At 41.6% G+C, this 27,999-nt stretch overlaps 1 protein-coding gene across 2 annotated transcripts; it reads right to left on the reverse strand.

Annotated features, from left to right (window-relative positions):
• Positions 1-24: 24 nt before the first annotated feature.
• On the reverse strand, positions 25-27,995 carry atp9a (ATPase phospholipid transporting 9A). Of its 2 annotated transcripts, none has more exons than XM_031844968.1 (28): positions 27,858-27,995; positions 25,631-25,775; positions 24,011-24,124; positions 23,677-23,785; positions 21,807-21,865; positions 20,801-20,852; positions 19,646-19,740; positions 18,370-18,450; positions 17,938-18,013; positions 17,463-17,539; positions 17,107-17,267; positions 16,866-17,008; positions 15,989-16,101; positions 15,098-15,307; positions 12,593-12,754; positions 11,949-12,041; positions 11,744-11,827; positions 10,717-10,887; positions 9,530-9,628; positions 7,939-8,028; positions 7,525-7,669; positions 6,756-6,820; positions 5,750-5,905; positions 4,339-4,403; positions 4,010-4,118; positions 3,839-3,896; positions 3,036-3,239; positions 25-1,797 (listed from the first exon to the last, which is right to left on the reverse strand). In XM_031844968.1, exons 1-28 carry the CDS (start codon positions 27,923-27,925, stop codon positions 1,661-1,663), a joined length of 3,141 nt encoding a protein of 1,046 aa, XP_031700828.1. In that variant the 5' UTR covers positions 27,926-27,995; the 3' UTR covers positions 25-1,660. The 2 variants fall into 2 exon arrangements, with proteins under 2 accessions (XP_031700828.1, XP_031700829.1); XM_031844969.1 differs by having other exon boundaries at positions 27,882-27,990.
• Between the last annotated feature and the right edge of the window lie 4 nt (positions 27,996-27,999).

A 27,999-nucleotide genomic window follows, 5' to 3' on the forward strand; every position in this document is an offset into this window, starting at 1 on the left:
TTCTGCTGATTTGAGTGCAATCAACACCGTGAAATAAAACATGTTAATAAATTAAAAAACGTGTTATTTACAAGCAACAAACTCAATTTAGCATTATTTGTTTTGCGATTCTATTACAACGTAAAGATGTAATAATTGGTTGTACAAAACAAAATTCTGTGCAGCTTACTGAATTCAGTGGGGATTACAACTTTAGTTGAACATATTAGAGAAATGATGGCGCCCTGGATGCTCTGTTTGACACCAAGATTCATCAAGAAACATGAGGAAAGTGACAGATTTCTAAAGTGATTTGAAATAAGTGTCAGTGTAGTCGTGTTATTCTGTTAGTCGTTGATTATCTACAGTATCTCCACCGCCATAGAAATGAAACACCAGAGGTGTGGTATCAGTTTCTTTTCTCTCAAAGGGCAGTTGTAATATTTATTGACACTATTCACATTGTATACGACAGAAGAGAGATGATTTGATCCCTTTTTTTTTTTTCTTTCACAGCTGAACTGTGGGGTGTTAGCAGAAGTGAGTGGGGCCCTGGGTTAGACGACATGAACGTGGGCAGCTGGATGCAGGTTACGGGGGTGTTTTCAGTTATGGCTTTAAGTCACTGTTACAGTGAGTCATCATGCAATGCTGAAGCGTGGCTGCTGCTGCTGGCCTGCTGAGCAGCCACATGAGAGGCTGCACATTCCCCTGCGGACGCACGGCCTGTCGGGAGCCCCGGCGGAAGGTTTTCGGGCTGCAAATAACCAACACTCCTTCGTGGCTGTTTTTGGATCGCGCTCCCCAAAACACTAACAACTCAGGGTCCATACAAAGAGACAAAGACAGATTTAACATCAGACACCACGGCTCATGCCAAAAGAAACAACCGCACCCACCTCCGCCGTGTTGGGCTGTAGCATCGCAGTGACGCATAAACAAATACACAAACTTGCAGACGTGTGTTCTATGCAAAGTCTAGCCAGTAGATGTGTTTTTCTTTTTACCATATAATTCTCAAACTCCATTTAGAAATCACCGGTTAAGGAGAGCGTGAATCAAGTCCTGAGTGAGAATGCTACGTCAATTTCAGCGTCCAACAATAACAACGGTTTGTCTATTTCAGGTGGAAGTAGAAATGACAGAAATTAGGTTTCCAGCCCAAATGACACATCTACAAAGCCGAGTAAGAGACTTTCCATGATGTGATTTTTGACATTATAAAACAAACTGGATCTGCATAATTAGATGTACCGATTCCGTCCCTTTATTTATTAAATACAGGCTAAATAGCCGCAGGTTTTTACATAACATATTTACATTTATGTTCAGGACACTGACATTTTTTTAAGTCCAGTGAGAGTAAATAGGTCAGTTAAACTAACTCAACCTACAACTCACTGCAGGTGTTCTCCACATAGAGAAATCATCAGTTAGTCTTTGCATCAAACACGTGTCGCAAGTAACACTGCTTTTCAACACAAACTCTCAGTAAACAACCGGTCCCTGACATAAATTGTCAGTCCTTATCATTTCCAAGTGGAACATTTAGGAACAAATTAAAAGGGGATGAATCCATGTTTGATTCTCTGGGCGAAGCGCAGGCTCTGCTGGATGAAGACCGGGGCGCCTTCCTGTTGGGTTTCCAGTAGCAAATGAAGCCGGAGTCTCCTCTCAGTCTTTAGGAGGTGAGCTTGGAGTAGCTGGGCGGGGAGAAGCGTCTGCGGAGGTACTTGAGGATGTAAAGGGGCAGACAGCTCACCAGCGTGATGACAGTCACCTTCCACAGGAACGATAGTGTGGTGATGAAGTATACATCTGGCATGGACGAAGGGGAAATGATCACAATGAGGTTGTAGGACACAGACATACATTAATACATTGTTTAAGGCTGGAGGCACACACGCGCTTCTAATGCAGATCCTTAAAGGTCCAGTGTGTAGGATCTAGAGGGCTCTATTGGCAGGAATTAAATATGATGTTTTGTATAATGAGCCCTTCACATCTACATAGCTAGCCGGTCCTCTTCTACGGAGTCTGCCGCGTTGCACCGCCATGTTTCTACAGTAGCCCAGAATGGAACTTCCTGTTGTTTTTAGAACAGCAGCATACACCTGTCTCTTTCACCTCGCACAGTATCCTCACAGACTGTCCATGTGTAAAGTAGGTAATAAGTCAAATATAATGCCTCTCTTTAGTTTGAACCGTATCAATCCTCGAACGCAGGAGGCAGAAAAATTAACCATTACAGTTTCAACCTAATGTTGTAGTAAAGTGTCCAATTAACTGTGTAAACTGCACATGCAACAGAAGAATAGCCTTTAAAATCTATTCCAGTCTGACTTCAAGGAGGGAGGAAAAGTGTCCAGAAACGGTACACTTGACCACATGCCAGTCATGGTCCTCAGTGGTCCAGATTGTAGGCTGAAAATGGAACTCCACACCCCACATAAAGCTGAAAATAAAGGCTTGGAAAGCTCTTGGTTAGGGTATTGTATATGTCACAAGTCTTAATATGGCACAACTAAAATTGGCTCCTTTTTTTTTTTTTTTTCCCAATTGCCTGGCAACATGCAGGCTGTACTAGAGTAACATAAACACCAACAATCTTCTTGAAAAGTTGTTTATGTTTCCGCCTTCTAATGTTACGAATGTGCTTCTATCTAACAGTAGGTAGAGTGTTTCCTGCCATACGCACCTTCACTGAGATAAACACATGAACCTTGGCGGTCCACAGGAAACTAACAGGACTGATGGCATTTCCTCTTTGATACTACGGTATGCCTGAGCTTCGTCCACATTAGGACCCTTTGTCAATGCACTCACCTTTCGCCTTCCTCATATCCAGCTAATTGTACACCAGAGGCATAATATGAATAAACATGTTCACCAGACTGCTGACGCACTATTTCAAGGTCGGCAAAAGCACAATAACATTGATCAGGCTGCAGTGAATTGAACGCAGACCGCATTTGTTTTTTTGGGCTCAATTAAATACGCCGCCACAGGCTCAGAGTCACCTTCTGTGCGGGTGAAATATCAGTGTTTGTGCTCACCTATGAACTCGTGCAGGAAGACGAGTGAGGCCACGTAGCAGGACAAGCTCAGGAGCTCGCCGACTATCATGAGCCAGTGCCACGTCTGTATGGTCAGGGCCACCATCAGCAGCTCAGTCAGGATGAGAGAGGTGAAGGAAATGGCAACGATATGGACGAACTCGGAATCGAAGAGCAGCAACGCCCCGTACATGATGATGCTCCCTGTGGAGGGAAACAGAGGGCACGGCCTGAGAATGACACCTACACTTTGCAAGAATGAGCAGCAACGTTTAATCCACAATCTGACGTTACAGTCAATGTTTAGCCTGGAAAAGAGTGAGCGGAGAGTGATTAAAGTGCTATGCTGCAGGATCACAACCACGGAGGCCTGAAACGATGAAAGGCAGAAAATGCCAACAAAGCTCATTCCAAAATGAGAGTGAATCTGAGGTCGGCTTTCAACAGCCTAAAGGCCCAGAAACACCAAACCAAAATCAAAGAACTAGCAGCAACGAAGGGTGACTGTTGCCACATGTCTCCTGTGTCTTGGCCAAAGAATTGCACTTGAACACATCTCAAAGACTACAGTAAACGGCCAAATAGTACGTTCTGCGTAAACGGAAAAAAATCTCCATACCGGCAGGTTGCAGTAGTCATGTATTAGTCATTCAAAAAGTCGTTGGCCTGTGTCTTCATATATTTTTCTGTGTATGACCCACAATACAAAAGGTTTGGCCATCCCTGGGTTATGAGTTTCTCTCTCACAAACAGCTGGAGTTATTGACTCTGAATATTAGAAGTTTGTACAAACTCTTCCTTACCTTGATAGATACTTATTATGACCCATATTAGAAATGTCTTGAAAGATAGTGGTCGGCCCTGAGGAAAGAAAACACTAACATCACATCATATTTAATCATTTTCCATGTATGTTTCTGTATAGCATATTATGCTACACTCTGGCAGTCAGTGTGTTATCATTCATTCAATACCTTCAAGAGATCCTTGTATAATTCGGGGTATAACATGGCCACCTCTGACTTAACGTCTTTGTCCAACACCAGGGAGAAGACGGGGAACATTGTGTAGATGGTTGAGTAGCTGAAACAAGACAACATCACGTGCCTTTAGTGTGAAAGTGCTAGAAGTTTCACACATTTCATTGTTAGATTCAGCAGTGAAATACATCAGTCCAGCCAAGACTGTCACATTTTCCCCTTCTCGCATTTCAACAGTGCGTTGACAAAGAGGAAATGCCAGGGAGACAAAGCAGCCAAAGGCTCTCTTGATAAGTCACAGCCATGCAGAGCTTTTATCTCACCCAATAATCAGGAATCCTTGGTAGAGTGAGACTGAGGCAAAGTAGAAAACAGAGGAGAACACCGCCTGGGGAAACATAAAATGATTTTCATATCAATATTCCAAATGCCATAACAGATGATGATGCAAGAAAGCAGGGGTATCACTTTCCAAATTCTATATAACCCTCATTCTACAAAAGTGCTACTGCCGGAGAGCTTCACTGACTTATTCTAGCATGTGTCTTGAACTTATGGATCTTACCGATATTGGCCTGTCATCTAGTCTGTCTACCATCCAGGCAGCCCCAAACCAGACAGGTCGCAGCTGCGGTTGGTGTTAATGTGAGACATGTGGAGGAGGGCCTCCCTAAAACCCCAGAGTCCACGTGCAGTGACTCATGGGCTGTCCCTCCGTGGCGGGGGCTAAGGTTGGCCTGGGACATGGGAACTGGACAGGGGACGGTGTTGGGTATGTGTGGGGGCTGGCTCAGAAGGGCACCACTGACTGACTCATCGCACACCCCACCCTTCCATGACCACCCCGAAAACTTTGCCCTGCCTCGCCCCATTCGTTTCCTCCTCACATTTTAGGTATTGTGGACAAACACAAATGATATCTCCCTGAACCAAACTTTAAACTTACAATCTAGAAAATCTCAGTTTCAATCTCTTTGGCTCTCACTTACCAGGGATCCAAAAAGTGACAGGAATTCCTGGGAATGTCGCCACAGACACGCCAGCCCATAGGCTCACTCACCATTGTGTTCAGCGATAGATAGTAACTTAACAGACAATTAAAATCTCTCATTATGTATTATGTATGGCAGTGGTGGGAAGCGGGAAACATATTAGCGATAACTTTATTTAAGTTAATATGACTATATATATAAGTTAACTGCATTGAGTGTCTATTAAAATAGTTTAGATGATAAAACTTACTAGTGATTGGAACATCTAAGGTTGAACATCTTAAAAACAAACGTTATCATTGATACAGAACAGAAAAAAGTAAACTGAGTAAAATCTCAACCCTGCCTTGAATGAATGATTTACTGCTAAATCAGACTCTGGACTTTATTTTCTGTGTTTATAGTAATAGATCTTATTAAACAAACAAAATAAAAGTCTTTCTTACTCTGCATCAATTAAAAAAAATCTGACCTGCAAATTTAATTTTTTTTCTCATTGTATAATTTTGTGGTAAAATTCATGGTTAAACATAACGGTTATTATTCTCATTATGTGATGTTTTATCTTCATTTGATACATGTTATGTGCCATGTAAAGTTTTGAGGGAGTATTTCATGGTCTGACTTTTGATTGTTGTAGAAAATGGAGTCAAAGCAATTAAAAAAAATACTTGATTCCAATGCGTCATTACAACATGTCTGATGAACACCTAAAGGGCACCATGTGTTAGTTGTGCTCTACCTGCATGGTGCTGATGCACAGGCTCCTGTGGATGACGAACTGGCTGAGGGCTGCAGACCGTTTGTAGCTGTTCCGACCGTGGACCATGAGGAGACGGCCTAAATGTTTGAACTGAGTCACGGAGAAGTCGGCAGCCAGCGAGGCCTGCTTTCCTTCCTGTCAAACACACAGCACAGAGGCCAGTGAGGACAAGCTACAAGCGGTCCAAGCAGGCTTTGGGCTGTTTATTGTGGTCGTTCAGTGACAGATAAATAGCTTGTTTAGAAGGAAACACAAAAATCAGACAGATGGTGGACAAATACTCCCTGCAGACATGACGTGCATGGAAATGTAACAACTTTGAATATGCCATAATAAGTTATATTCTGCTGATTTCTCAATTAGATGATTCATTGTGAGTTTTCTAAAATGCCAACCAACAGTCCAAAACCCAAAGAAATTCAGTATACTGGCATGAAAGAGTAAAACAATGTGAAAATATTCACATTTGAAAACCAGCAAAGAAATAGCTGTGTACATAATCCCTGTTGTTTTTTTACACTAAGGTTTTTTTGCACGAATTACAAAAACAATATCTAACATGTTAATGAGTGAGCTTCACAGGTGTTGCTAGGCTTTATGATAAGCTAAGCTAACTGGCTGCTATCTTTAATTGATGGACATAAGTGTGGCGTCTATCTCATCAACTAATTCTTACAAGAAAGGGAGTAAGAATAAAAATTGAGCAAAGTAAACATCTCGACGGGGAATTTACAGAGAGAGAGAGAGAGAGAGAGAAGTACAAGAGACTCTTGATGAGAGACTTTTGCTTCAGCACAAAGGCATCCTGTCATCTTTGTTTCCTCTACTGAGACAATGGATCCTCGTAAAGAGGAATCATCTGTGTGCATGTCTCTCTACATGTCTCTGAACATGACAGAGGTCTTGACAGGAAACCCAAAGTAAAAAAAATCTGTGAGAGAGCGACACGTCAATGTGAGGCGATGAGATGTAGAGCGAGTCTTACTTTTCCCTCCACTCCCACGCCACAGTCGGCTTCCTGGATCATGCTGACGTCGTTTCCTCCGTCCCCTGAGAGAAAACAAAAGCCATGGAAGTGTCGGGATTCACATCATACAACCGTTTTAGTGACAGTGTTGTGCATGTATTTCACGGGACACACCCTTCATTTGGCCTGATTAAGAGATCAGAACTATGGCCACAGACAGGTGAGGGGAATTTGCTACATAATGGGCGAGATAAAGGGGCTATGACTATAAAACACAATAAAAAAACATTCCAATGACGCAATAAAATGATTGATGTGCAGTTCAGTGAGCTGTGTTAGATTACAAAACTCTCTACATGTGTGAAAAACCTCAATCATTTATTTTTCAGTCACAACTTTCTACAAATCACTGATATCAATGTCAGAACTTTGTAACACAATAACTTGCTATGATTCTATTTAAAGGCAACAACAACAGTATGATTAATCACCCAGCCATGGCTGTCATCATCATCAAGTGATGCATAGCATATTAGCATTAATGCTTTGTTGTGGCATTGTATCTGTGTTACTGGGAGTACTGGAGAGATGAGTAGAAGTGAATGAGACAAGTTTGTGGCTGCAACAAATAAATATGTTTTGAGGAGGATGTGGATAGAATTTGTTAAATGAAATGGGGGGAAAAAAAAAAAAAAAAAAAAAAAAAAAAAAAAAAAAAAAAAAGAAGCTGTACAGACTGAATCCCACCATGAAAAAGCTGTTGGGACGGTTTCTATTTTCGACTCACCTACAGCACAGGTGAGTTTTCCTGTGCGCTCTTGCAGCAGTCGGACTATCTGAGCCTTCTGAGTGGGGGTACATCGGCAGCAAACCACAGCGGGACACTGACACGCGAGCTCCATGAATTCATACTCGTAGTACTTCAGACAAACCTGCAAGAAAGCCACCAAATGGACGAGTGAGAAACTTAGGCCACCGAATATAACGGATCTCAGCTGCGAGTCTTTAACACCTCGTCATAGCTTACAGTTTAACTCCTACTGCTTTTTAGAAAGCGACTAACCACAGATACCACTTCCAGAGATGCATCCTTTGCAGTGATATTATCATGCATCACACAGAAAACATGGCAGAGTTTCATACGGAGAGATAAGTCGGTGGGAGAAGGGTTAGACACGCACAGACGCACTCAAGAGTTTACCTCAAGCGAGTCTCCTGATATCACCAGCGCGCAGTCGTGTTTTCTCCTGAAAGCGTTGAGCTCCAGGTGGGCTTCCCCTCGGGTTGTCACCTATGGCAATGGAAACCGCATTTGAAAAGCAAGTATAAAAACACACTTGCATTGATAAGTTATCAAGGATGACAATCTGGCAGCCTTTGCGTCCTGATTGTTATCAGACAGGTAGCCTCAAACAATAGCAGCGTGTTTCCCTCCAGGTGGGACGATGGCAAATGTTAGAACAACCGAATACCCGCCGAACATCCAACTAATAACCAACTGATGAGGCTGGATATATTTTTCCCCATATCAACTGCGGATGTACTAGTCAGACCTTTTCTCTCCTGTTAGCCATTGTGATCTAAAAAACATGACTGACTGCATGGAACTCATTGAGATCGGATCAGAGAGTCCTTTTTACCAACATGTGGGACATTCAGGCAAAAACACACAAAATATTACCTTCTGCTACTATTTGCCCGGAAACATGACTTCAAATATCATAATTTTGTAAAACAATTTCATGACATACTTCCCGCGTCAAATCAATAAGATGATACAATTGAATAAGCGCTATATTAAGTGAGTAATGCGCCCACAAGAGAAACAATAAATATCCATACTAAATTGCAGTAACACTTTAATTTGCATTTATTAGAAGTATATAACCATTAAAAATGCAGAATGGTTTAAAACACTTAAAATGTATTTAGATTGGTGTATAAAAAGATTATAGTGCGTTATAAACCATTTGGTGAATGTTTATGTAGTGCTTTTAGAGAGGGATTAAGTCATTAAAATCTAACTTGGAATGGGGAATTGGGAAGTGAAAGAATGCACAGTGTTATAAAATTCAATTCAGAGTTCAAATATAGACTTAAAATGTAGCACTGACAGGGCATGGTGTTAATCTGTCAACAAGAGCTATGCTCTGGTATGAATATCCTTCAGCCGCTGACTATTCATACGTCAATCCAGATCAGGCCATTGGTGGCCACCAGGAAGCTAATCCAGATGTATGTGTTGCAGGCCCAGTCAGCACTCCCCCGTCCACTGGGACAGAGGTTTTCAAGCCGTGCCAACCATTGTTATTCTCTTCCAGTGACCGCAGTTGTACGCAAGTTGTAACCTTCCCATATGGCAGCCGCTCCTTCTGCTCTGGCCCGGTTCCAGAGGGGAAGGCAGAAGGGGACTATCAAAGCGGCGAAAGAGCCCGAAACCTGCAAAACAAATTAGGAAGTGAGCCCTCTGCGTGTTCCCTCTGGGAGTGGTTCGACTGGTTTCTCCTTTCTGTTTGAGCGAAGGCCTGTTTGTTCTCATTGACAGCGGCTTGGATGCTTTCGCTGGTGGGAGGTGATTTATTCAGCCGTGTGGATGCTGACTGGGGCTGCATGCGTAGTTGTGTGGGGCTGTATGACCACGGGCTAATGGGCCTCAGTCACAGAGGAGGGATGCCCGTGGGTCGAGGGAGTCGGGAGACTGTCAGCGCTGCATTGAACCGGGAAGCACCCTGTGGTACTAAAATCAACTATTACCCACACCAGAGGAAGAGAGGTCCATGTCCTGCACTTACGGATCTGAAGGTATGGATGTCCTGGTTGCGGGTGATCAGATGGGCGTTCTTAGCGGTGCATGTCGCCGTCTCAAGCTTGTCTCCCGTTAGCATCCAAACCTACACAGACACCAGAAAGTAACATGTAGCGGAAGATCATTTTTGAGATTCAGAAGATGCACTGATGATTGAAGAGAAATTCCACTCAAACGCGTTACTACATGACACAAAAGGTTTCCATAATCGGTTTTAACAAAAGCTAAATTCCAGGGATCAAAGACCCTAATCACTGACGTCAAGCTACCTGTAAGCGCTCTGTCTGGGATAAGTTTGTGAACTTATCTTACGATCACAACATGGTTTACTTCATCGTGGTGCTTGTGCTTCAAACAGAAGACAAACACCAGTAATCATACAGATTGGTATCACAGCATCCACGTTCTGACTCGGATTGATTCTTAATGGATGCTGCTTATAAAGTTTAAAAAAGAATTACATAAAGAAATAGAATTACTGCCTCGCGGTTGGATGCATCTGCCAACCAGGAAAGTTCATCACCTCACTCCATCATTTATCCCACTAGACATCTGTGTGAAATTTTTACAATAAGCATATCTGTATTGCCAAAAAACTCTGACCTTTGACCACCAAATTCTAATGACTTCATTCTTGAGTGGACGTTTCTGACGAATTTGAAGAAATTCTCTCAAAGCGGAAGAAACGGCTATTGAGCATTTTAAATTTCGTTTTTTAAAGTATGTGAGCAACTGAAATCCCATTCAACCTCCACACTTAACCGATCGGCACTGCTGGATACCACTGGAGCCAAGTGAGTAAACGTGTTTTTACACATTTGTGGCGAGTCAGCTCTTTAAATTAAGAAGAGCAAAGGGGACGATCGGCCCAACTTTTACTTCTGTGACTGATCAGCTTTCTGCTTCCCTTGCACAAAACCACATTCTCATTTCCATAAAAAAAATAGTTCACATCAACCATCTAAAGTGTGCTAACCAAAACCGCTTCAAATGTCCTTATAATTCACTATAATCCTGTTTTTTCTACTAAAGGGAGGCACTTGGACGAGGCTTGTTCTTGTCGGTAGATATGAAAAACACATGTACTCGTCTTGCCTCTATGTTTTTGTTTTCTTAAAATTGTTGCTACTGTGAGCTACGAGTCTGTCTGCACCCCCGGCCCCCACACCACACCTTGATTCCTGCGTTGCGGAGGATCTCCAGGGTGGGCCTCACGTCAGTCTGGAGCTGGTCCTCTACCCCAGTCAGACACAGCAGCTCCATCTCCATCTCCAGACTCTCAATCACTGTGGCCACCTTCAGGGAGCGGTCATGGACGCTGAGCTTGGCCTGGACGTACCGTGCCTGGAGAGCAGAAGAAATATTTTGAGTGGGAGGAGATGAAAATACTTAAAAATGAAGTAGAATTACTGTAAGAACAAAGAAGGAAACCAGCCAAGGAAGTCATGACAAACACAAGAGAGAAAAGTATAAAAAACTAACAGGGATGGTTCATACAGTTTGCATACATGAAGATTGTTTTGCACCCTCAAGCATGAATGACACACCCCCAGAAACATCCATATCAGATATCAAAGTTTACATATAAACTTTCAGGTATTTGCCTGCAAGCAGCCGTTAAAGCTACTATGTTTTAGAAAGCTATGTTAACGGCCATCTCCAGCTTCTCAGCTCCAGGGCAATCGGCGAGTGAGATAAAGCAAAAACAATCTGAGAGTGACTCATACAGGAACACAAACTCTGTGTGTGACTCAGTTGGTGACTCACTGCTGCCCACCAGCTCTGCTCACACAATTATACACTCCAGTAATGGGCCTGGGGCTGAGGACTTCAGGGGAGACAGCCCCGCCCTGCTCAAACAATGAGTGGGGTGTGTGTGTGTGTCTGGGAGGGTGGGGTGTGTGGACTGGAGGGGGGTGGGGGTCAGAGGTCACTTTAATTACTCAGCAACGCACTTTGACATTTAGAAATACTGAACATGGCTGCATAAATATCATTCTGCATTTGGGTGGATTTGGAGTGCAATCGGCACATAGGAGATATCGAACAAATTGTTGATATTTCTGCGGTTTACCAGCTCCAATGTCTTTATTAAACATAAGGCCGACAAACTATAAGTGTGCAAGTATTGTCTTGTACTAGCATGAATGAGAGCTAAGCCTCAGATCGCTGCGTGTTAATGTCATGAGACGGTGCTTGCCTCAAAATCTTGATACTGCTCCTCTGTGAGAGACTTCTTTGAGACCACGAGGACCCTCAGGCCTTCCCTCGCCATGTTCCCGCACTAGAAAACAGAGTGAGCAACATCTGGATTCAGCAGGTTAGTCTGTGAGTTATTTATAACAGGGGTACAATCACTGTTGTTACATCTTCATCACGTCTTGTGAAAAAAGGAGGAGATCTACCTCCTCTTCCAGCCAGTCGTTATACTGGACGATGCCGGCCATAACCACATCAGCACCCTTCATGTAGAAAGTGATCTCTCCCGTAGACTCGTCCTTGAAAACAATAATCGACAGTTTATTCAGATTTAAAACAGGAAATAAAAGCGGTTACATCTTACGTTACCCAGTAGGTTTCACACAGACAGGATTTCCAGTCCATACCCGTGTGAGCAAAGGGTCACATGCACTATTTTCTGACTTTGTGTTGCCTAGAAATGCTAAACTTATTTTGGTATCCACAAAGCGTTGACAAATATTATCACGAGGAAGTTTAAAAATCCCAGGCTTCCCGAGTTGTAGCCCAGCCAACAAAAGTAAAGTTAGTCATCAGAACTAGTCAGAGGTGATAAGGTGAGCTTTTTCACAGATACTGTGCTTTAATAATAATAATAAGTTTTTTCTTTTCTTTGTCTTGTTAAAGCTAGTGTCAAGTCGCCCTCCTAGCAACAAGCACTGACCTACATAGTTACTGAAAGAAGTATTTCAGCAATTGGAAAGTAGGAAATCAAAAACCAATTTCTTTGATGAGCATAAGAGAACAAAATGCACAACAGCTCCAGCAATCTCACGGGACAGAAGAGTAACAAAGTTATCTTGGCACTCACTCGCACTATGATGCCCATCCTCTTGCTCTCATAGGTGAAGGGAAATATCTGCAGGATGGTGAAGTTCAGTATTTGGCCAGTAGGGGTCCGCAGCTGCATGGAGGACTGGTCTCTTCCCACCAGTGTCAGACCGACACTCTCAGTCCACTGCACGAGTGACACCTATCAACACCACAGTGTAAAGGCTTTAATGGATGGTCATTGTGAAGGGGGGAATAGTCAGGCTGCAAAATGTCTCAAACTGCTAATACTTTATGTCTTTACTAAATAATAAAACATAATCATCATTGAGGTACAGCCAGGGAGAAAAGGGACAACTGCTTTATTGTTCTCATGGTGAAGCCATTATGTCAATATGATGTTCCATTACTTGAACTACAAAACAAACAGTGAAGGGCACTTTGGACAGAGAGCACAGTGACCATTTAGTCTTAATCAACAGCTCAAACATTTTCCGCACTCAAGACTATTGACTGATAAATTGGGGAAATGTCCATTTCTGAACAGAAAATGTACTTTTTGCTCTTCTCTTTATGAAGGACACAACAGACAGATGGCATCCATTAATACAACGTTAACGTGTGCAAGTCTGTGTGGGGAGAAAAAGAGGGGAGACGACATTTCCCCAATAACTTCCAGACCAGAAGTCAGATCACATTCATCATCCATCTTCTGACAGGTCTAATGGCAGAGTGGCCAAATGGACACAGATGAGAGAAAACAACAAAGATTGCAACAGTCCAATTTTGAAACCACAGGTTTTGTAGAAGGGGGAATTACTTATTTTGGAAATACATGACCACGTAGTCTGACAATGCCTGGAAGGAGCACTTTAACGTCAGAAAAGCTCTGATTACTGTAATGTTTGTAATAGAGGTTTGGGAAATATGAAGATGGTGGTTAGTCACAGTCTAGAAATATTCACTGTGGGGGCATTCTGGGATCTGGTGTCCGTCACAGCAGCACCTTTTAATAGCAGCATCTGGGTTGGCTGCAGATTTGTAACTGGACTGAATAATGCTGGGTCCAGTTGGCTTGACTCAGAACCTCCACGTGGCTGACACGTTTATAAAAAACTGAAAAGGAAAGTGATTCAGATATCAACTCTCTGTGGTGAATTACACATGATGTACCATGAGACATCCTTTTGATTATCGGTACTTTTGCATAAGATCATTTTAATTAGAGATGTACTGAGTAATCTGCCAAAAATCTGACATATGAGATCAGTCTTATATACCAGACGTTTTGCCAGTCATATTCAAACACGATAGTTTAACTTCACAGGCGCACACACACACACACACACACACACACACACACACACACACATTAAAAGTGGGATATACTGCAATTCATTTTCAGTTTGATTATATTTGTCGAATATCTGCCAAGACAATTGAGGCATCTCTAATTTTGTGTGATGCAGGGACAAGTGTGCAGTAAAAAGTCAGTTTTGACAGAATTGGTAAAAACAGTCACCCAGATATATATTAAGACTTCCTGAGAGCTGCAGGTTAAGCAAACTGAATCTTGCTAGATTGAATCGAACTGATCAAATATACCATTCAGGGCACAGCAACAAAAAAAAAAAAGAAAAAAAAAAAAACGTTTAAAATTTTTATCCAGTTTGACCCCAAAACAAGAAAAACGGCTCAATTTCCTTCCCACAACATAAAGCACAGGTCTCTAATCACAACAGATGTACGTGGCTCTATTACAATATGCTGTCAAAGAGGAAATTCAAAAGGGGATAAGTGCAATGGGCTGGGGAGCACATTAAGGAAATCCGTATTTACACCGCAGGAAATGGATCGAAGTCGAATTCCACAGCCCTCTTCCTGATGTTCAAAGAATTCATACAGATCAAGGACATGAATGTAGAATGCCTTTTGACTTGTGACTGTTCCCCTTCATGAACGAAAGCAGGGAAGACACTCGAGATCATGACCTTTACCGATATACGCCAAGAACTCTCCATCTTGAGATCGGAAGTCTGTTCTCCTGTCAGGCCTTCCGTGTTTGTCCTTGAGAACATGGTGTTTAAGTAGATTAAGTGTACATTTCCCAACATGTCAATATGACGTATATCAGCATGTAGGTATTTACATATATCATGGGATGGATATACTGCAGCTGTTTGTATAATAAATGTGGGAAACGTGCAAGTCTACAAGTATGTTTCCACACAGATGCAAAACAATCAATCAATCAATCAATCAATATCTATATATACATACATATATATATATACACATATACATACACACATACACACATACATACACACATCTTTTTGAAAGTACATTTAGACAATATTTTTATATTTTAAATTGCTTGATTTTCTTTTAGTTTTTTGAAGCACTTTGAGCTGCATTTCTTGTAGGAAAAGTTCTACCAGTATATAAATAAAGATAATTGGTACCATACATTTTTCACATCAGCCCTGTGGGTTTCCCCGAGTGTCACTAAAAGTGGAGGAACATGCAGAGGGTTCTGTCATACCTCATCCGGGCTGGAAGCCTGGTAGACTCTGCATGTGTCTTCGTAGTGCTGTTCAGCCTCGGCCTGGTCCGTCACACCGTTGGCCTCGTATACGGGGGTCACGTTGTGCACCAGCGCGATGGCCTTCACAGCCTCGTGAACTTTACTGATGATGGTCTTGCGGACCTTAGTGGCTGCTGGAGCCCTGGAAGCTGGGAGGTCATGGGCGGGCTGAAGACAATAACAGAAGGTACTGAGATGAAAACAATGGCAGACGGGAATCTCAAGAGAGTTAGAACCTCTTTCATTGTGGTCAAGGGGGCAGCTATTGTAGCCAGCATAATTGATAATCTGTACGTATGAACATGTAAAATCCTATACAACAAACAAAGACGACACATTCATAAAGCTCATTCTACAATAATAACTAACTGGAGGAGGTTTTGATCGTAGAAACAAGCTGCTTCACTAATGGCAGTCTTAATGATTGCCGTGATAGTGGCCCGTAAACATGACCAGATGTGTAAAGTAAATATGAACAATTTGCTTATGCGTTGTGGCCTTGCTATTTTTAGAAGCCTGTGCGCTCCCGGGGTTAATGGTAGCGTCATTTAAGAAGTCCGGTCATTGCTTTGCTTGTGGGCTAATCCTGTTTCCTGCTTCACTAACCTCCGGTGTCAAGGGGGACAAAGAGTGCCATCTGAGGTCAGGAAGCATTCAACCAAACAATAATCACAAACTGATACGTTTCTTAAAACAATCCTCGTGCCTGTTGGTTCTGCCCTTTCCCAAGATTTAGGAATTTAATTATTTTGTTTCCTAAATGCCGTGAGTGAATTTCAGTCACTGCTTCTCTTTGACAGACCCAGAGCCCTGCAAAGACTCGTCCATGTTTGTTTTTATTCTTTTTACCTGCGTGTAGGCGCTGAACACAAGGCTCTGTACTTCATCCATTGAGTCCATCCCATAGGCCACAGTTCCAAGATGGAGGCGCCGGAACACCATTTCATTTTGAGTAAGAGTTCCTGGTAAAGATTAAATTACAGACAAATAGTAGAAATCCTTTAAAAAAGAATTACAACTGAAAGATTTTCAGCATCTTGTGCAACATGTGAGAATTCTGCATAATGATTGACTTCTAAATGAATGTCATTTGACAACATCTGTAAAAGTATTTCCACATCTTTCATTGGTTTGGATTTAATGTAACAGTGATCAGTTACTTAAAGAGATGCATGTCACATATGGTGATTATAAGGAAGCCAGCAGCCTTCCCTTACTACACATAGCCTCTGTATCCTCACACTCACTTTAAAAGCATTTTCCACTAGTATATCAAAAAGACCTCGGGGGTCTTGGACGTACATTGGCCTGAACTGCAGACCCCACCTTATCGCGCTCTGGATGGGGTAAAAGGGCTGATCAGTTTATTGGGCATGAGGGCTATAAATTTGACGTGTAACACCTCTGCCTGAGGAAGTGCAGCGGTGGAGGTGTTGTGCTCTTAAGGTGTGTATGGATGAGAGACTTTGGGGCTTTTTTTTTATGATTTAATGGTCCAATAAGTAGCAGGACTCCGGGAGCAGAAACCCCACCGCAGAGCAAAACCCCCCAAGGGAAGGAAACGACTTAATTCTGTCCTACTGGATACTTCCTTGGCAAATCCACAGCACTATAACTCCTCATTTTAGTACTCCACACGCTGGCCTTTGGGATTTTTTTTAGCCACAACCAAGGCTATTTTAATATAAAGTACATTGCTTTTCACCGCCATTTCCTTTAGTCTGACCTGTTTTGTCAGTCAGCAGGTAGGAGATGCGTCCAAGCTGTTCAGGTATGGTGCTCGACCTCACCATCGTCCCAGGGATCTTGGAGTCTTTCTTAATCATCCAACTGAAAACCATCTTTCCCATATCCAGATTGACACGCAAACTGCATCAAATAAAAACACAGCACATGATTTAACTCCTAACGTGTGAATACAAAGCAACGCTGCAGACGTCTTTGAAGTAGAGAGGCTCAAGTCGCACCTGATCGGCACGATGTTAGAGAAGAGCAGCAGGAAGCGCAAGATCTGGAGGTACCAATGGCCGGTAAAGCGCTGGAGGGCCACCATGACCAGTGACACCACCACAAGAGCCCCAAACAGGATCTTAGTCAAACAGTTCACTTCCAAGTCAAACAAACCCACCTATCATGAGCAACAGAGGCAGAAATGATCAGTCAAATGAATGTGAAAACAAATAGTGTGTGTGTGTGCGCAATATGTAGGTCTAAGTCAATCAAAAACAAGTTTAAGAAATTGCACAATTAATCAATTAAGGATGACTTTCTAAGACTCCTCCATCTTCATGCAAACTAAAGGCTCGGGTTCACACTACTGTACCTTGTGTCTCGGGTTAGAGGTGTTCATGACACTGCGCAGCTCCTTGCCTGTGTAAATCACAACCCCCACCACCGTCCCTGGAATGAGAAAGAAAAAGACCTAAAAAAAAACTGCCTCAGGTCAATATAGTAAAAGGAACAACATAAAACACACAGTATGTCAAGGAGATGTTTCCCAGACTCATAATCTTGACAAGAATAGACTTCTTCAAACGATCAATGACATTTGGAATACAGGATGCTGATTTCCAATTGCTTAATGGATAACATATGTCCGCGTTGGTTAAGGTTCTTTACCATTATGGGTAGCTGCCCAAGAGCTATCTAAAAATAACTTCCTCTTTATTTCTTCTGTGTTTGGTCAGACAAGTCAACAGATCAACAGTTGTGAATGAAGCAATGCCTCTTTGTGCCGGAGCAAAAGATGGTCCGGGTTACATCCTGGGTATTAGCTGCACAACCAGTCACTTATTTACCAGAGGCGACAACCGAGCTGGCCCACAGGGTGTTCTCAATGCTGAGACTCTCGTTGACTGGGGGGTCTCCGTCCTCCTGGATCAATTAAGACGACAAATATTCACAATGATGAGGGGAGAGAGAAACTGGTCAAATAATTGCTGTTTGTAAAAAAGAAGTTTTGTAAACATTACTGCTCCATCTCTCTGTTATATGTTTTGGTTTGTTCTCACGCAAGATGCATCACTGATGGATTTTAAAACGTATTTTGCCATTTAAGCCTTAATCAATGACTCGTATGCTGGTACAAGGCTTAATCTTCTTCATCACAGTCGTGACTTATGTAAAAATGACTCAGACGCGTATTCAGACATAAGAAGGACACGTTACATTGCCGTCAGATGGACATAAAGGGGCTTAGGGCTCAACAGAACAGTAATGCAAGCACTCACCCTGGTGAAAGTTCCAATAAAGTTATGGATATCAATGTTTGGTTCTTCTGCGTACACATATGATCTGATTTGTAGAAGGTCCTGTGGGACATCAAAAACATGGTTTAGGATCACTGACGGGGAAGAAGTGATTGAATATTGACAGCCGGTTGAGAAGAAGACAAGAACAAGCAAAGCTTTGCCTTACATGCTTATGAAACATTATGCAACTACCTCCAATAATACATCACTTACATGGAGACCAGATCCATTTAATCCTACACAGTTTATGCAGTGTTTGCATAAATATCCTATAATTCGACAGTAGACAGTTTGACACCTTCAAACCATGAATCTTTGTTATATATGCTTGACAAATATGACGGTTATTTTATTTTTACAAACCAGTGTGTCCTGAGGCACATACTGTCACCAGGAGCTCAGGGAGCAGGAGAGGACAGAAACAGCACTTTAAGGTTGAGTTGGACCCTGGGCTGCAACTAACAATCCTTTTTATTATTGATTAATCTGCTGATTATTATCTTGGTTCTTCAATAAAATTGGTGTGTAAAATGTCAGAAAATATATAAAAGATGCCTTTCACAATTTGACAGAGCCACAATTACTATTGTCTGGTTTCGTCTGAACTTACAGATATTCAGGATTAAGAAAAACAGCAAATCTTCACATTTGAGTCAGTAGAATAAAGTCGGAATCAGTGATTTCTTTTGGGCACTTTGACCTAAAAACTTAAAAATAAATAATAGATTTTCAAAATAGTAAATACATTTTCTGTCAATGGACTCGTTTAGACTCTGGACCAATATATCCGCTTGCCAATGGACTGCAAATCAAATAACAGCAATGCCGTAAAATTTAGGTTGAAAAAAGTAAATCACTGAATAAATAAAATATCACTATCTATATATTATTGAATTCAACTGTATCATACTGAACATTGTTACAACTTATTGACAACTTGAAATCTAAAAATATCTGCGTGAGTATTTGCCTTTAAAAACCTAAAACTGGTCTAACACGGAAGAAGTACAAGAGCAAAAGATATGGGCCTGAGGGCAACCTTTGGCCTTTTAGTCCTTCTGTGATGTCCCGGCCACCCTGTACTCTGGTCAAATGACTACTCTGTCCTAATGACCTGCTTCTCTTGAGACCAAAGTCAGCATGTGCTCTTACCTGTATTCATCACTTCTTACAAGGCACAGCGACGGCATAAACACAGTGTTACAAACGTACAATTTTCTCCTGACTACCTCTACATCTTTATCTCATGACTCACGGCAGCAGTTGGCAGTCTCTGCGTGCAGGCCACTGGGAGGCGTAGTTTCCAGTCCGTCTCTCCATCCAGCTGGTCAGTACGCAGGAAACAGGAGCCTGGGGGGGGGGGGGGGAAGACAAGAGCTGCCAATGAAGCCAGATGGAAACAAACTGACCCCTAGGGGGCAACAGGAGGCTTTTAGTTAAAGGGGGTACTCCAGGATCTCAAAATTGCTTGAACAAATCAAAACACTTAGATTTCAATAGATACTGAAGGCTACTGTCCCCATCGCTGCTTTCTGATTTCATTTGTTCTAATACACGTTATACTCTACGTTTCCAAGTTGATGACAATTTAACATGGAGTCACAAATGAATTGCAGCAACTTCTGTGAATGGGACTAAGCTGCATATTACTGCTGGGATAGAAGTGAAGGCATCCACCAAACAAAGACCATCCCCCCCCACTGGCTCATGCGTCATCCTGCTCAAAACTACAAATCCTGGCCTATAGGCTCTTCATAATTGACCTAATGGCCTCCACATGGAAGAGCGATAAGCAAGCACTATTTCTATTAAAACAAAGCTTTTTCTGTCTCAACAGTAGGACGCAACGACAACACGGTGCAACTAGCTTCACTGACCGAGTCACATTTGGGTTTCTGGAAGTAGAAAATAAAAATATCTCATCCATGTGATGTGATTTTTGATGTGCTTTGAATGGACTAGTGTGGATTTTGTATATGTGCAAATAAAACGGTGAAATGCATTTTGCCAAGTTCGTGTTAGCATCTTGTCTTAATCCGTATTTGATTATTCAGATGAGGCATCCTTAACTCACATCTCCTGTTTTCTCTTTGCATTTGATTTTGCCGTGTCCTTGATTTACCTTTTCATGATCCGCTCATTTGAAAGACAAAATGAGTCATCAAAGTTGAAGGGAGAACAATGTTTTGTCTACAATGCTTATCTCACCATTACATGGAGCAGTAGCTCTCCACCACAGCGCGCTTTGAGTGATAGTTTAGTACTGGACCTAATTACAATTTAGACATTGAAGGACTTCCTGTCCTGGCTCAGGGCTAATCCCTGCACCTCAGCGCCTTTTTAAACAAGTCATTTCCCCAGCCAGCCAGCCTGTTGTGGAGATCTGGATGAATGACCAGCAGATGTTTACCATTTCTTTCAGAGGTCCTTAAAAAGATCATGTCAGCAGGAACACGCTGGTTCTACAAAGAAAGGCAGAAAGAAAAACATCACTTTAGCATCGCTTCCTGAGCCTGCACTTTTCCTCCTCCCTCCTCTGCTCTTTAACTGTAGGAAAGGAAGACTTTTGGCTTTTCATGTGCCACATTACCAACAGCCAGTCAGTCAAAAGAATAAGCCCTCCAGCAAATCATCTCGCTGTAGCCTGAACAGGGCCCTGACCAGGGTTTTACACTCTGCCTGACCTGGTCCCTCCACCACATTAGACAAATTCTCCATTCAATTCATCTGGACAGCTTCCCAAAAACAGTGAACCGTGTATGGATTATTGCTAAGTAATCGATCGTCTAACAAAGATGTATTATGCAAGTTCATTTAGAAAATCTAAAGCTTTCTTTTTGTCCGCTACTGGTTTCACCACCGCTGAGGAGTTTCTCAATAGTAAATCACATAACTCTGAATCCCTCAGTCATATTAGTGGAACTAGTAGGACAACATGTGTGACCTTTCCTTCAGCTGCTTTCAAATGAGTGATTCAGAGGGAAGCCCTTAGTTGGAAACTGAAGACAGGACCCACTTCTCACGTTTCATGTACGAAGACCTCAGAGGATCCACTGTGTCCACACCTGAAAACTCAAACTAACTTAGATATTTTTAACAACTAAAAAACATCATTGGGATTTCAAGATGAAAACGATTTTATCAATAAACAGTAGTTAATTGAATTTGTGTGTGAGCTCTAATTGAAGGCATATTGGGTTCACGCGTGCTGTGCATGCATCGAGTTTGACAGGCTGAGGCTCAGCATTGATCACAAGATTATAAAATCTTTACCAACTCCTTTCACCTCAGTCACCAGCGGGCAGAGCAGGGAAGATTAACAGCCCCCTCATTATTCTCTGTCATATAAATGGTAACTCGACAGTCCTGAAAAGCAAAACTATGCCCAGATGTGGATGAAACAATCTTCGACAAACCTTTTCCACGATTAGAAGATCTCCAACTTGTATACCGCTGCTTTTCACCTTCACTGTGCCTGAAATACACAGAACAAAGTCTAAAGTTAATTGAGAGTTCAGTAACTTTGTGTATTGTTTGATGGATTCCATATTATGCTATGTAGTTCAAATCTGACCATTCTAATACCATCTAGATCTGGAAATGCACAAAGTTCTTTTTAATGAAATGTGCTCTAAACACACATTAAAGCCTTCTTTGAATGAACTGCTGCTCTGCATGCCTCACCAGTCACCTCGGTGAATTTGGGAATGTAGTTTTCCTTGCAGATTTGAAAGAATGCTGGGGGAGTTGAGCCTTTTCTCTCATTCCTTTTGGAACGAACGGGCAAAATTGTTTGGAAGAGATCGCTGACCCTTGACCTGTGTCCTGACCTCTAGGCTTTGCATATGTAAGACATTAAAGCACATTAATATTGCTCTGCAGTCGGCTTCTTTGGGACTTCACATTAGTGCTCTTAAACAGCAGCATGTAGCACCATTAAGAGACAAGATGTGGCAACACATACTTTATCGAAAATAAAAGATGAAGCTTTCATGAATATAAGAAAGAGTTTTTATATGAAGAGCTTGTGTATGTTTGTTTCATGTGATCAGAGCTGCAACAATTCATTTGTTTAACTGATTAGTCGATGAATAGGAGACTAGCCTAAAACTATTTTAATAATCCGATTCATCACGTTTCATTTTTCGAGAAAAAAATACCAAAACATTAATTTGTTCCAGCTTCTTAAACATGAAGATTTTGGTGCTTTTCTATGTCAGCTATGACACAGGGCTACAAAATTAACCGAATATTTATCTCAATCACTATTTGGGTTTCCTACGATTAAATTAACATGATTGACTGCGATACTGGCGTTTATAATACATGCTCTGCTAATAAAAAACTCAGCTGCATATCAATCCAAGCGCCTACTGTATCTTTTACAGGCAAAACTAAAAAGCACTGAATTCAGTCGAAGTCTTATTTTGACTATTTGTTAATTAGCAGGAATGTAAAATCTCATGAAAATGAAAGCAGTGCTCTGTTGATTTCATTTTGGGTAAAAGGTTTTGGTACAGTTTCTATCTTGCTTCGCGGAGATGCGCTGTGAATAAGGAGCAGTCTCATTTTGATGCAAAGATTTGCACAACATGGAAGTAAAAGCAGTACTCTATTTAAATGTGAAACTACAATATACATATTTTTATATATTTAATCATGATCTCAATATTGAAAAAAAAAAAAAAAGTATGACTGTATGATTTCGTAATTGTGTAGCCCTCGTATGACAGTTCACTAAATATTTTTCCTTTTTGAGCTGTTGGTCGAATAAAAAAAAAAAAAAGAAAAAAAAAAAAGTGATTTGCTTAAATCTCCTTAAACAGTAGGAAATTAAAACAACCCATTTCCACTCGTTGTTTTGGACAATTTATGGACGAAAAGATTAATAGATTATTCAACAAAACGACTTCAATCAATGTCTTTCTTTGTTAGAAAACACAGTAAGTTGTGACACCCTAACGTTTCTATAAAACACAAGATATGCACGGGGGCCGCTATCATGGAGGCAACCAGTCGTTGTGTTTATGGGTGAAACAAGCTGCCACATCAAAGGGGAGAAGTGATGGAAACGACAAGAGGTCTCCTGCTTTTTATTGCTGGTAGCACTTTATACCACGGCCTCTTATGTACACTTTTACATCTCTGCTTTAAATTACCCACCATTTCCCCTAGCCCCAATAACTTTTAATAGCACCAACCTCCTACAGTTAATAGACGCTGATGCTAAGAATCTACACAAGCAAAACATAAGCAGTGTTGTTTGTCAAAGCCTCCGATCCTTACCTCTTGTTGAAAGCTTGCTGTAAATCTGAGAGTTCATCTCGTTGTCTCGGACGTAGCATCTTATTTCTTCAACTGCCTCTCTCATGATGGTAATGGCCAAAACGAGACCCTGGAGAGTGAAAGGTCAAAATTTAAAAAAAAGTTATTTCTTGAAAGTAGAGAACAATAAACCAACTTCATACAAGCGAGTGCCGTAGCAACTGTCTTTGTGGGAAACACCAGAACATTTCCATCAAAACAAAAGACATTACAAAGATGCACTGAGCACTTATGAAGTCTGGAAAATGAAGATGATTCACCAAGAATAATGAACGGTCAGTGAAATGCTACATACCAGAGGGACCCAGTAGGTGTAGAGCGGTCCTAATCGGAGCTCCTTGATGAACTGAGAGCAGGCCAACAGCAAGAAGTATAAGTTGAAGAAGTACTTGAACTGATTGAACAGCACCTGTGAACACAAAACAAAAGAGCACAGAGTGAAATATTATTATTATTATTATTGTGCGTATCCGACATGTACGGAGAGGCCATGACTGATTTTGATAGAAAATGTATTGGACACCATTGGTCTTCATTTAACTTATTATAGGAATATTTTTAGTGGCCTGGAGAAGAAAGGTCATCTCAACATATACAAAACAGAAAATTATTAAAAAAAAAAAAAGTTTTGAGGGAACATTTTAACAACAGTTTCCTTTATTTAAAGCTGCCCTCTTAGGGAATCTAATTCTGTTGACAGAACAAGAACATAACATTACAATATTGGCCTTATAAACAAAATGAAAGATATGAAACAATATCCAAACATATTTAGTAGCTTTCCTCCGCTAGTCATTCTTTAAATAAACACTCATGCTTTCAACTTTGCCCCATTTCATTACCACCAGTGTGCAAGATCACGAGCAGGGGAAAACGTGCGTCTTGCTATACTGCACATCATTTGTTGCCGAGTGGAAAGCAGAGAACGTGAACCCGTGTACGAATAGAAACATACAGACTACAATATGTTCTAATGAGAAGAACTTCTTGACATGAACCAAAGTAAATAAAAAGCATCACAATTTGCAATGCAAAAAGGCTCGGCTCTTGTCTTCGGCTCTCCAAGCAAATGTGAGCTACTTTCAATGTCTGACTTCATACACAACAAAAAAAAAAGTCATAAGATCTTAAGACAACTAATCTCTGAAAAACAAATGCACATGTAAATCAGGCCGGGAAACACAGAGGTCAGTAACTGCTGCCACATCTGTCCCTTCCGTAGTCTTCTGAGAACATCAACGTGGTTTGGTGCTGTGAGACCATGATGCTGACTGTTAGTCAAACTATGACACGTCACGCTTCTCTTGTCATCATTAAAATATCTTCATTTCAACATGAGACATTCCACCATTTATGAATTACTGATGACCTCATTCTACTGTCGGCATGTGAAGTGAAGCCTCACCAACATATCAGGCTGGTACATTCCTATGACAAACTATTCCCTCTGGCATAAGTCATATAGTCATATATGTAGTCGATTGGTATTTTGATAAGTCGCTTTGCAGGCCAACATGACAAATCTGCTGGTCGCAGCCTCTTAAATGGGAGAATTTCCTGGTGTGATTTATAGACACCACCTTGAGCTCCGAGTGGTTCTACTGAGCATCTTTCATTGTTTTCCTGACAATTTATAGACTACATTAATAATCAATTAACCTGGAAAATAACCGCCAGATCAGCCCTATGGTCGTCCTCTGATCCACGGCCATTTCAAATTGGTCAAACAGGACAATGGCCACTCACTGTTGCTAGTAAAGTGGGTGATACAAGAGGACTAGATTCCTCACACTATGATCGTCTTAATGGGAAAATGTGTCCGACAAGCGACAGTGAATCAGAGCCAGGCTGAGAGAGGTGGGCGGTGGTTTTTGGGGGTTAAAGGGAGGGGGGGTGACCTTTGACTGACACTAACCGCAGGCAGGAAGGTGAAGAAGTTGTACTTCTGGTTGTTGATGACGTTCCTCGGGTACCTCTGCTCCCTCTTCTCTGGGTGGCCGAGCCACACGGTGCGGGGACGGAAGTCGCCCATGCCGCAGCATCTCGACCACGGGCAGCACCTGAGAGGAAGAGGTGGCGAAGGGTTAAGAAGATATCGCACATTCAATCTCACCATTTGGTTCAATAGCAGACAAGCTGAGAAACAGACTGTTACGTGAAAAAAAAAAAAAAAAAAAGGAACAAAATAATTAAGAATCATGCAGATTCTGTGGTATGACGACAGCATGTTGTATTTTTTATGGATTTCCTGCCACAGCTCTTCGTTAATGTGTTGCTTAAGGTCAATGATCATGGAGTCTGGAGAGATTATACTTTCAAAGATAAATATTAACATTTGGAATAGGGTGGCCACTCCCATCGCTCTACTTAAACAAAGCATTCCAAATCAATAAACTAGGAACCCAGCAACCTCGTGATGAATAACTGAACTACTTTCCAAGTAAATAAACTTCCTAATAGTTTCATGACAGATGACTCATTTTAAAAAGGCTCGACAACTTTTCTACTGCAGTTAAATATGAAGAGATATTCTTGTTGCTGTATTTAAAGATCACTTCTTGTGTATGTTGGAGAATAACATTGACAACAATGGGCTCTGTCACTGTAAAGTAATCTAGTAAAATAATCACGTCTCGCTCTGTTTGGACCTCGGAAGTCTCTCACAGAGACAGCGAAGCTGAAGTGCATCCTACTCAGGGCGGCACAGTTATCAAAGATTTAGCTAAGCACAATATGGCCGACTGCAATTCTCAAATAGCAGGATGCACAACATTTGTTTCAGGAAATGTGTGTGAAAATACCATTTTAATGATATATGGTTGTGGTGCAGAGTTGTCCTGGCCTTCACATCACATTCAACAGACTTAAGAAAAACATTGCCACAAAAATCATACTACATACATTTTAAGATATTTTTGTATGATGTAAAAATTATACTTCCCTCTAATATCGCGAATCATATTCTATTGCTACGTCAGTCAATACAATTGCAATTGGATTACACATTGGACGTGAAGCAGCAGGAAAAGACACAGCTGTGAATAATAAGGTTAATGACGGCTGAACTGCATTTAGCTGCTTCAGTTTCAGGGTTGTGCATGCTGACTCACTGCGACAGTTGAAGAGAATGGAACATCGTAAGCCTAATTAGTAACACCTGTGCTTTTCCAACTATGACAAGTCACAATGTCTAATAAACTAATAAATGAATTCAATACGACAATCCTGTAATAAATCCTACCTCCATGAAGGTTATAACGTTCTGTTTTTGTTGAAACTGTTCTTAATGACAAAGAGATGTTTCTCATATTTAGCATACCCTGCTTCTTATTTCGTCTAAGATACCATCATTGGTGTAAACTGAACATTAACCTTCATAAGGGTAGGATTTATTATTTATTTATTAGACAGGATTATCTTTACCTAGACTGGCAATTGAGTGTATTACGATGAACAGGTGAATCAGGCTTGACTATTAATTATACTGCAAACTACAGAAAATAATGTACACACAGCTGCATTTTCTTTGAATCTTTTGTCTTTAAATTCTGTGATTATTACAGGAAGTGACGTAATCGCGACAGCCTGACCAGACTATTGGCCGCATTTCTCCATCAACCCTCTGCCCTGTACGTCTTCTGTCTCCATCATCATCTATGAGGCCTGACCCTTTTATGTGCTGGTCAAAATAAACAACCTTCAAAAAGGATAATTTGATACATTTAATATACACATTCCATCGTCATGGCAGGGCCTACATGACCAGCGTGCTTCTCCAGCTATTTGACAGGCAAGCACCGGCTCTGCCGAGCCAATATTGACATGGGCGTCAAAATGCACTTGCTCCGACTGCACCCCGGAACAAGGATGTCTCCTGGACGCTACTGCTAACATTAGCTGCTATAAAGCTACTGTGAATTGCCACATAATGTTTAAAGTAACGCGTATTCGTCTGTTAGACGCTGTTTATTGTTGCCCTGACTGCTCCCCCTCCGCCACTGCTAAGCTAGTTATAGAGACAATGTCGACGCGCTCTTGTAAACAATTTAACGGCTACTCTGATATCAGCAGAAGCCGACGGACAAAACACGTTAACCAACTGGTTTCCTCTTACTGTTTTCTGTGCCGTTTAGCCCCCTTACCCATTTCTGTGTTTACTGTCTTGCCTTTTCGGCCGCCTCACGGGCTGGAGAGGGATATTGTCGGTCATTCCTGCAGCTCCTGGTAGCGGGTGGAGGCTGTGGGCAGCACGCCTGTGCTGTCGCTGTTCTGGGCGGAGGCTTC

Source organism: Anarrhichthys ocellatus, unplaced genomic scaffold (genome assembly GCF_004355925.1).
Source record: "Anarrhichthys ocellatus isolate YVR2014 unplaced genomic scaffold, GSC_Weel_1.0 scaffold5, whole genome shotgun sequence".
NCBI lineage: Eukaryota > Metazoa > Chordata > Actinopteri > Perciformes > Anarhichadidae > Anarrhichthys > Anarrhichthys ocellatus.